The 9971-nt window shown below is 41.9% G+C and overlaps 2 protein-coding genes across 2 annotated transcripts; both read right to left on the reverse strand.

The window, feature by feature from the left end:
- Positions 1-502: 502 nt before the first annotated feature.
- AP1M1 (adaptor related protein complex 1 mu 1 subunit) lies at positions 503-8471 on the reverse strand. Its single transcript, NM_001007886.2, has 12 exons — positions 8383-8471; positions 7646-7802; positions 7335-7402; positions 6808-6938; positions 6435-6582; positions 5924-6050; positions 5425-5567; positions 4624-4695; positions 4200-4358; positions 3797-3922; positions 3208-3283; positions 503-2595 (listed from the first exon to the last, which is right to left on the reverse strand). Exons 1-12 carry the CDS (start codon positions 8422-8424, stop codon positions 2573-2575), a joined length of 1272 nt encoding a protein of 423 aa, NP_001007887.1. The 5' UTR covers positions 8425-8471; the 3' UTR covers positions 503-2572.
- Positions 8472-8816: 345 nt separating this feature from the next.
- On the reverse strand, positions 8817-9940 carry FAM32A (family with sequence similarity 32 member A). Its single transcript, XM_418266.7, has 4 exons — positions 9834-9940; positions 9619-9757; positions 9473-9526; positions 8817-9341 (listed from the first exon to the last, which is right to left on the reverse strand). Exons 1-4 carry the CDS (start codon positions 9908-9910, stop codon positions 9273-9275), a joined length of 339 nt encoding a protein of 112 aa, XP_418266.2. The 5' UTR covers positions 9911-9940; the 3' UTR covers positions 8817-9272.
- Positions 9941-9971: the final 31 nt, after the last annotated feature.

A 9971-nucleotide genomic window follows, 5' to 3' on the forward strand; every position in this document is an offset into this window, starting at 1 on the left:
GGCAGTTGTGTGTAACGTTGGCAGACCATCAAATTTACATTTTCCCCACATCAGGTAGAGAGCAGAAGCCACCACGATAACAAAGTTAGCTGTTGCTCTAAGAACGAAACTTATTCACGAAATAGAAGTTACTCCTTGAACAAAAACTCTTTGTCAGTAACATCACGCCTCTATTTCTGCCTTTCTATGCATGCTGGGACCCCACATCTTAATAACAAAGTTGGTTTTTATTTTTTGCTGTTTTCTTTGTTCCCCTCCCCCCCTTTCTGCAATATTAGCTGCTCATGAACACTGCTTTTATGGTGCACAATTTTGCAGAGAACGAAAGCACAGCAAGATTTCTCTGTATTTAGTAAACAGATCAGGAACTCCTATGAAGCTCAGTTCCACTTATCCAAGCCTCATGTTAGACTAACTGGAGGCACACCAGGATTAGAGGCTGCATATTACTGCAGATCAAAGTGGGAAAGAAAAAAAAAAGGAAGGACTGATGTGCAATTAATTCAAAGTTTTTTTGTCCTTTATTACCTCCTGGACAGGTAGGGCTGATACCTCACCAAAGCCAACTCAAACTGCTGCAAAATATAAGAAAAACACTGGTCTACAAGATACATCCTTCAACAGGAAAACAAATGGAGCTTTTGAGTCACATTTTACAGGCAAATAATGAGAATAAACATTGTGAAGAACGGAACCATCAGGTAAAGTGATTTGTCAACCAGTTACAGTTTTAATATAAAATGTTTAGTCCAGTCATAAGCTCAATGGTTCAAATGAAAATGAGCAGTGGAACCAAAACCTTGAACAAGATGATTTGTTTCAATATCAAGCTTGTTGGGGTGACAAATACAGTCATCTTACCCCAGAAAATACATGTCCACGCCGAGCACAGCCCAGCCAGCTCAGTGCCTTGCTGCTGCACAGCACCTCCAGCCGTCCGTCACTTCTGAGACTGACCCTTCTGTAACATTACAGCAGCTGCATTTCAGGGGAACTCGGATGATTTATTTTACTAATCATATATACTGTATACAAAGGTAGATATATAGTCTACAAGGATTTAGTGGGGACAATATCTTTTCAACCTTATGGGAGAGTCAAGAACCGTCAAGAAAGTAGTGTGGAGAACCTTGCACACAGTGTATGCATCACATCTTTAGCTTTGAATGGCTTAAACTTAGCACCTGTCTCGAGTACTAAATTCAAACCAAACCATTCCAAAACCTGTTCAAAGAAAATACTGATAGCTGTTAGTTTCTTTTTCTGAAATCCAAGTATGTACACCCAAATGAACCTCAGCTTCTCAGAAAAATGAAACAGCATATAAAAAAAAAATAATACCTTTACATATAACATCCTCACCTGTTGTCCATTCTGCCAGAAAGTTCTAAGAATAATTGCTTACAAATGGAGGAGACAAAGACAGCAACCTCTTCAGGGCAAATAGAGTTAAGCAATTCTGGCAAGTTACAGCAAAAAAAAAAAAGAAAAAAAAAAAAGAGATTTATCCTAAATGAAGAAGGTAAGCCTGAAGAACAGTAATGGTATTTCCATCAGCTTCTCTGTAAACAACAATCAACTGTCAAGAATAGGCAAGATTACATCACTTATCTAGGAAGGGGGATAATTATAAAGAAAATTATGAAGTCTTCCCACCAGATTTTATGGCCTCCAAAAAATCAGTCTTTTTTTTTAATTAATCTAAAGACTTGTACTTTATAGTTTTGTATTTGTATTACAAATAAAGAAAAAGCAAACAGTAGTTAATTGGTGTAGGGTTTTCACACCCAAGGAGTATAACAGGGTTGAAACTCTTCAGTGTGCACCTCAGCTCATGTGAACTAGCAATCATTACCATGCTTCCACACAGATGCTCCCACAGACACTTCCCACAATCTCTTGTTCTCAGACATCTTTGCCTCCAACACACCTACTTATTTATACATAAACCCACAGCTTGTTCTGTCAGATGAATTGGTTTGACTCCATGCAAAGAAGAGCAAAGAGTATTTTTGGACTCCTGATACTTTTAACTCAGATTTTGTAAAATGTCATAAGTTAACAGAACTCTGAATGAGTTAAGGCACCCATATGCCTGGAACAAAAATAATAAATACCTTGGGCTAAATACAACTCACTGTTAAGCAGTCATGTAATTGCACAATTGTCTCCCTATTTTGTTGGGTAACACTACCAACATCTTTAAAGATCCTAAAGTATGAACACTAAAAACTTTGTGAATACAATGGACAAGGCATTGACAAGACATTCTCAAGGTTCGTTCTGTATTCCTGGCTCCTCAGGGTAATGGCTACTACTAATGTAATTAGCATTTAGCAGCAAGATCAGCATGTTCTAAGAATGAAATAAATATTCACACAATCAATACTAATGGTTCAAATGCTCAAACACATTATTGAAAATGGTAAATTTCCCATCTTTCTCTCGCCCAATCCAAGTTTGCAGAAACAAGACCCTTGGCAACAACATTCGCAGCTCTCAGTACCACAGAAGCTTCTGCAAACAAGTCCTAGGCCTGAAGTGTTGTCATCTGTGGTGCCTGCAAGGTGTCCTACTGTGTTCGAAGCTGGTAGTCTGTAAAGGAATAACAAAACCAAAACCAGTTTTAGTACACTGATCTTTCACTAATCCCAGTAAAACAGATCAGCAAACTGGGATGAAGCAATATAAAAGAAAATCAGAAATGATCAGAACTTCACGTAGAATAACCAAGAACATAGGCTTTAAAGCAACTAAGATAATTACAAGCTTCCAAGACAGAAACAGCAAATCAGTCTGAATAGCAAATTGAGTAACAACTAAAAGCAGCAAAGTGTTTTTTTTTCCCCTCTAACAGATCTGGTAGCTCTTAGCAGACAGTATCTCAGCCAGCCTGAAGCTAACAAAATGATACGTATGAATCCGTTCTTTTTAATTCATATTCCTCCCACATTTAAGTATTTCATAATGAAGGTCAGATTCAGTGAACAACTCTTGTCTAAATGAATGATTCAATAAGATAGTTCAGTAAAAAACCAAAGAGGACTAGGAAAAGCAGCAAGTATTAATGTCACATACATATACTGCAGAGTTTAATACTGAAACAAAAGAACAGTTTACTTATATCTTCAACTTGTTGGTGTAGGCTGGAGAAATAAAATACATTAAGACACAGGTTATGTTTACAGCTCATTGCTTTCAATTTACCTCCATTCTGGGTAATGTAACGAACCCATGGGAGAGCTTGATAGCCACTCTTCTCAATTATCTTTAAGTATCGAACCTGGGAAGAAAAATGTCATACATGAGTCTCCCATGTCAGCCAGACATTGTTTAGCAAAACAAATGCAGAAAATAAAATCAGGGATGGTTGGGTGGGTAGCGACCATCAAGAGTGTATTCCACGGATAAAAATAACAGGAATTATCTAGATGTGCAAAACTTTCAGATGTAAATATAAACCCTTGTCACTTGTATTAACAGCATACTTCCCATCTGAAATAATGCAGCCAGTCCTACCATTCTCTTTACAAGATTCCCTTAAAAAAGGAAAAAATCATACTTGCCTCAGTAATAAACACTTATGGTACTTCAAAGTGAGGAGCAGGAAGATGTATGTGAACGAGACAGTGACAGCCAGGACAAGCAGGACAGAAACAAAAGCAAAAAGACACCAACCATGGAACAAAGGAGGTAAAGGCAAGGTAGACAAAGCTACAAAGCTGGGCTGCATCAGCTGGTGTGTCAGGAGCCTAGCACATAGCCTCCTTCTGTATTTCTATTTTCAACTACCAACCTGGATTCCTGAAGTGGTGAAATATGGAATCTCAAATTTGACACTAATGGGAGGTTTCCCTTCCTTGTCTTCAGCTTCAACACTTGGAAGTCCAAAGTGAGCTCTCATGAGATATTCTTTTCCACCCTTACAAAAAAAGAAAAAAAAAGATTTTTTTTTTCTTGAAACAAGAAAAGCTTCCAACAATACAAGTGATTTTCTATGCAGAATATCAAATTGCTGAATTGCATTAATCACTTCAGATCTTTTCTAGAAGATTTTCATTTTCATCACATAGCACAGTAGCTGCACTATCGCTATGGAGCATTTGATGCTGTTAGAATTTGTTTTAGGCTGAGTCATAAACCGTTAACTTTAAATAATTATTGCAATGTAGGGTGAGAAGACTAAAAATAGCACTTACTGGAAAAGATTTAATGGACCAGACAATTTCACTGTTCTCTGGAACCCATTTGACACTTCCAACAGTGGTTTTAAACTTTGGTGAGTCTGCATCATTTGGAACTGGAATGTGAATCTCCACATTGTTGGCAGTCGACCTTCGCTTAAACTGACTTTTTGCCTAAAGAAAAGTGAGAAAAATCACACCTCTAAGCACATACACTACGCGTGTAAGTTCAGAGAGCTGTGAGACAATTTTCCTCTACCACAATCTAGTGAGAAACAGCACAACACAGAACATTAACTTACAAACGGACTTCTCTAAAAAGACACAAGTCCCAGGGAAAGAGCAGGTGTTTGTGTAAGAAGGTACACACTGCTGGTCAAGCACTGAAAACAAACAAGAGAGAAGACAAACCAGCCATAATTATTTTAGAATTTCTGACCTTGATCATGTATTCGATGCGGCTGTGGGAATGTTTTTCAATCACAGACTCAATCCAGATCAGTGGCTTTACCTGATGGGAAAGATATTTTACAGCTGCAGATTTTACTTTGGCATGGTCACACAACTGTCATTTCCTCATAAAACTACACTGAATACGTGAATTCTGTAAGTACTAACACACAAGCAAAATGTTGCAAAAAACGGCAGGCATTAGGGGGAAAAAAAAAACAACTATTTCTCAGATTAGTTCCTAACATCTTCAGTTGTCAAACACTTCTCCATGTATGTGCAGGTTTTTTTGTCTTGTTTTCTTTAACTGTTGCTGGTCTCCTGTCACAGCTGACAATTACAGATTTCCTCTATACTAAATATTTCCTTTTCTAAAGCAATGCTAACTTACACAGTAGCTGTTACCTTGAGGAGCCAAGAATACAGTATGCTAACATACTCTAAGAAACATTTAGATGACAAATTAACATTGTCAAGCACAATAAATTGCCACACTGATTTTATTGCGTTGTTAGCTTAAAAATGAACCGATTAGTGTTTTGAAAATAGTTTCAATAGTAGTTGAAAAATAGAGACTTACTGCCAAGTTATTCCTAAACTCATTCTTACTTCCTCCAAAAAGAGCGAGCACAAAGCTTTGCTATTAATGGTTGACTTCACAACTACTATGCTGCCCATACTTAAAGAAAAAACAAAACACATTAAAGGAAAGCCATTAGCAATTCTACCTACAGACTAAATTATTCTCATAAAGAACTGCTGCAGTTCAGATCCAAAAATCCAGACTTACGTGGGTATTGAGACGATATGACATGAGCTCAAACTCTCCATCAGGTGGAATGAAAGAAATCGTCCTGTCATTTTCAAAGCGAGAGAGACGAACGCACTGATGGAACTTCACATCTTCCAGTTCTACTGATTTACTTTTGCCACCTATCAAAAAACACACATGCCAAGATTTCAAATCACTACTCCCATTGCATCTGAAGTCACATCACAGCATTATGTAGCAAAGCAGAAGTCTGCTGATATCCTCCACATGTGGTTTAGCCCAGTAGTTTTTCTATGACTCCAAAAGTCCCAGTAGAAGAGGCAATGAAGCCCAGATGGTTACCATGCTCACTGTGGTATTCCATCTTCTCTTGGTTTTGGCACACATAACCTAACATGGTTTTCTACACTAATAAAACAAGTATTTTCACCATAGAATCAATACTTTCACTTGAGCCCTCACCTAAGGCTGCAGAGAATACCCATCACAATTCTGAAGATATTGCTGAAATACTCACGGCCTGTGTTATCAAAGAGAACTTTGTCATTTAAACCAAGGCGGAGCTCTGGCATTCCCGAAAGAAAGACTCTCATTTTAATGGATCCAACTATTTCACTCCGTAATACATTTCCATTGGCACTGACCTGAAGGGCAATGAAAAGAAAGATAAAGGTTGTCCTGACATGATATGATGTGAGATCAAACATCAATCCCATCCCACCCAGGTCTCCAAACCAGTAGAGTACAATCAGACCAAGGACAAGGTGGGAATAGACTGAAGCAGGAAGGAAGGACATGTCAGAAACCAGCTCTGGGACTGCTGGAGACAGAGCACAAATTTCAGTAAAGGATTATTTATCTATGGAAGTCATTATAGAGCATCAGTCCTAATGACAGACAGCATCCCAGTGCACTAATCATGGTTAGGGTGATTTTTTTATTATATCCTTGTAGGTTTTCAGACAGTACGTTCTTCTCAAGACTTCTACTAATAATTCTCATTAAAAATTCAAGTAAAAGGTACCCACCAAAAGGTTAACAGACTCTATAACATCCAGGAACACTTCATTCTTCCTATATTTTATCCCTTCTGATCTCCATGAAACAGCATTTGTAACAGTGGCAGGTGGACGTGGAGCTCCAGTTTCAAGTTTGTGACCTTCCTGAGTGATGTACCTTTATAAGCACATCATTAGAACAAAACCCACAAATTATACTCTGAAACGTTTGAAGTGACTTTTGTATCACATTCATATCATCAATAAATAAGTTGGATATTACAAAGCTACACTTTATCAAGTATTAAATATTTTGATAACTAGAGAAGGAAGCCAAAACATTTGTTTGCATGTAGAATATGTAAAGACTTTACAAATGTAAGCAATAGAGACAGATACTTACTCTTGTAAGATTTTACTATCAGTGGTTTGTGGGTAACCGAAATCCATAAGCTCATCTAACAACTCATAAATAATAACAAAATTATCTCTAATGCTCTCTTCTTCCAACTCCTTGAAATATTCAGAAAAAACCTGAAACAACAAAAATAAAGGGAGTTACAGAGCCCAAGAATTAACTCTGATCATTACAAAAAATATTTATGCTGGGGAAAACAGTTGTGATGCCAGGCCCAAATTAGCCAAATACAGAATCTATATATGGCACTACTCATGCATCAACGTTTTCCTCTGTGTTCTTGGGTCTTGTGCAACTATCCACAGCATTGTGTCACATCCTTTGCCTACTCAGTTATAAGATATCAATTCCATTATTAGTGGTTAGAAAGACATTTCTATTAAATAATCAAATATAAAAGAAAAATACTATTACTATAGATTCTTTAAAAAAAAAAAAATGAAAGTTCTATACACATTTATTAGACCACACTGAAAAACAGATGGGAGTTACATCTGAAATTTCCTACTCACCTGAACTACTTTATATAAAAATGAAAATACCAGTGATACACAAGCATTCTTCTTAGAAGTTGCAACAACTGATGAAGGATGTTCAGGAACACGCATTCAAAGTAATCATGTGATAAAAAAAAAAATTACTGAGTGTGTTTTTAAAAGCACTGTAAAAGGGGCAGCCTGATCCAGTGCCTGATTTAGAGGCTGGCAGCCCTGGCCGAGGTAGCAGGGTTGGAACTGAATGGTCTTTGAGGTCCCTTCAACCCAAGTCATTCTATGATTCATTCAACAATTCATATGCAAGCTGTCTGCAGTACAAAGGATACGATAGAGATTGTTATGTTTAATCCACATGAAACGAACTCCTCCATGCGCTAGAATAGGAGAAAGTGTTCCCTCTTCTTCCTTTTCCATAAGGATTGGCATAAAATGCTCCACCTCTGACATGTCCACATCCCCACGGTAATTTCGACAGATAAGAACCTATGGAAAGAACAATTCCTTACACTTCTCCTTTGAGAGATGATGTTACCACGTAAGACCAGCACAGGAGATATTTAAAGTGCCTCTTTAACTGTAAAACCCAAATACCAAGCTTCAGTCTAGGGTCTATGTATACTACAAATGCAAAGCACAAAGCCAACATACGTTATGATTTGGATGCAAATCCCCAAGCTATGCAGTCGTATCTCCTAGCGATACTCCACACATACAGCTGCACACACCCTAATAACAACTTTTAAAATGGAAAAAACACGTCATTCTCCTGGGACAAACCGCCTCCCATTAGGGCAGAGACTAACTACCCCAGGCGGGATGCTCCCCGACTCTTCCATCAGCACCTGTAACCGCTGAGAGCGGACACGGCGGGACTGCCCCACAGCTCGGTACGCAGCGCCGACGGGCCCGGGGCCGGCAGCAAACAGCGAGTGGGAAGGAGAAGCGGCGGCCGCAGGGCAGCGAGGCCGGGAGAACCCCACCGTGTCGGGCCCCTCGGAGCCCAGCGCACGCCCGACGCCCTCAGCAGCTCTCCCACAGCCGCGGAGCCGCAGCGCGCCCTCACCTTCCCCTTCAGGTCCAGCACGTAGACGGCGCTGGCCGACATCGCGCCGCCCGGGTCCACCGCGCCCGATCACAGCCACAACAACTTCCGCTTCCGCCCGGCAGTTCCGGCGGGAATCGGCTGCATGAGGCCCGGCCGCGCGGAGGGGTACGGGCAGTGATCCGCCGGCAGCGGAAGATCACTTTATCGCACGTATGCAGAAGTTAAGTAGTCCGCGGCCGGCTGAGGTCCGCAGGGAAGAGTTAGGGAGCTTTAGGAGGGGCCCCGGGGCGGATCAGCGGTAGCAGAGGGAAAACGCTTGGGTTGAAGAAGTGTGTGAGGGTTTGGGATGTGATTCACATCACCTCCGGGTGAGAGCTGTAAATGCTGGCATACAGACTGCGAGCAGCACACTGCCCCCCACTGCACAGGTAAGGGAGCACCAAAACAATGGGTAAAATCAGCTTTTTAATAAGTTACATCAAAGATACAAGGACTTTAGCATACAGCAGACACCACTCCCCCAACTCTGAACGATTTTAGATAGACATTACACAGTTCTGCAATCTATGAGAGCAGCTGATACAATGTGATGCTGCCGCAGACTCTCCTGCTTCTAATGAGAACTGCTGGCATAGCTCAAATAAAGGAACATTTTCCTGTTGTCTCGCAGCAATTGGGTTTGGCCTCAGCATGGCTTTGAGCACTGAAAAACACCCCTCTGCACCTCCATAAGTCAAGAGTCAGAAACAGACTCTGATGAGTATTTTGAAACTGAAATACGACAGTATAAGGTGATAAATGTTCCGAAGATGTATTAAATATTCAGTATCAAGAACACAGAGATTTACACGGCAGCCCTGTTCGATGCAAGCAGAACTCCAGATCCAAGGCCTCGAAATGCCATCTGTTCACTTGGTCCAGCTGACTTTGGGAATGTCGTAATGCTCCGTCAGGGTGTCCAAGTGCCTGTTGAAGTCCTGCAGGAGAGAGAAGGCACAGAGCGCTCAGAATGGGGGCGTTCATCCACGCGTAGCCCTCCTCACAGCGCCCGCACTTCCCCACGCGGCTCCGCCTGCCCAGCCGATCAACATCGGGTAGTTCGGCTCACCTCAACTCTCTGCTTGTGTGTTTTCGAGGCCTTCTTCAGGATCCTCTCCATTTGCTGGAAGGAGACACAAGAGCACTGTTATCGGCGCGGGGTTCCGAGCCCGCCCCGCGGCCCCATGCGGTCAGGCCCGGGCAGGGCCGCCCTACCCGCTTCTCCTGCATCTTCTCGTAGGCCACTTGTGCCGGGGTCCGCTTATCCAGGCCGCGCTTCTTCTCCTCTTCCTGCTTCTTGCTGCTCACGATCTGCTCCAGGATCTGGGCCTTCTCCTTCGCTTTCTTCTTCTTCCTGCGGACAGACGCCGGTCAGCGCCCAGCTCCCGGCCCCGGCTCAGCTCCCGGTTCCCCCCCGCCCCGCCGCTCACCGCTTGCCGGCCCCCAACCCCGCGCCGCCGCCCTTCAGCCGCAGCGGCCCGCGCTGCACCGCCTCGTAGTCCGCCATGCCTCGGCCACCGCGCGCCACAGCGCCCCCTGGCGGCAGCGCGGGGCAGCGCGCGAGACCA

Source organism: Gallus gallus, chromosome 28, assembly GCF_016699485.2.
Source record: "Gallus gallus isolate bGalGal1 chromosome 28, bGalGal1.mat.broiler.GRCg7b, whole genome shotgun sequence".
Taxonomy (NCBI): Eukaryota; Metazoa; Chordata; class Aves; order Galliformes; family Phasianidae; genus Gallus; species Gallus gallus.

Bases quoted from the DNA above. Each gene is read 5' to 3' on its own strand.
- AP1M1 (NM_001007886.2), bottom strand. From the start codon at position 8,424: ATGTCGGCCAGCGCCGTCTACGTGCTGGACCTGAAGGGGAAG. The intron at 7,803-8,382 runs GTGAGGGCGCGC...TTCTTTCCATAG, and splicing joins TGCTGGACCTGAAGGGGAAG to GTTCTTATCTGTCGAAATTA. The intron at 5,568-5,923 runs GTGAGTATTTCA...GTTTTTTGATAG, and splicing joins TCTCTTTGATAACACAGGCC to GTGGCAAAAGTAAATCAGTA.
- FAM32A (XM_418266.7), bottom strand. From the start codon at position 9,910: ATGGCGGACTACGAGGCGGTGCAGCGCGGGCCGCTGCGGCTGAAGGGC. The intron at 9,758-9,833 runs GTGAGCGGCGGG...GTCTGTCCGCAG, and splicing joins GGGTTGGGGGCCGGCAAGCG to GAAGAAGAAGAAAGCGAAGG. The intron at 9,342-9,472 runs GTGAGCCGAACT...TCTCTCCTGCAG, and splicing joins CACACAAGCAGAGAGTTGAG to GACTTCAACAGGCACTTGGA.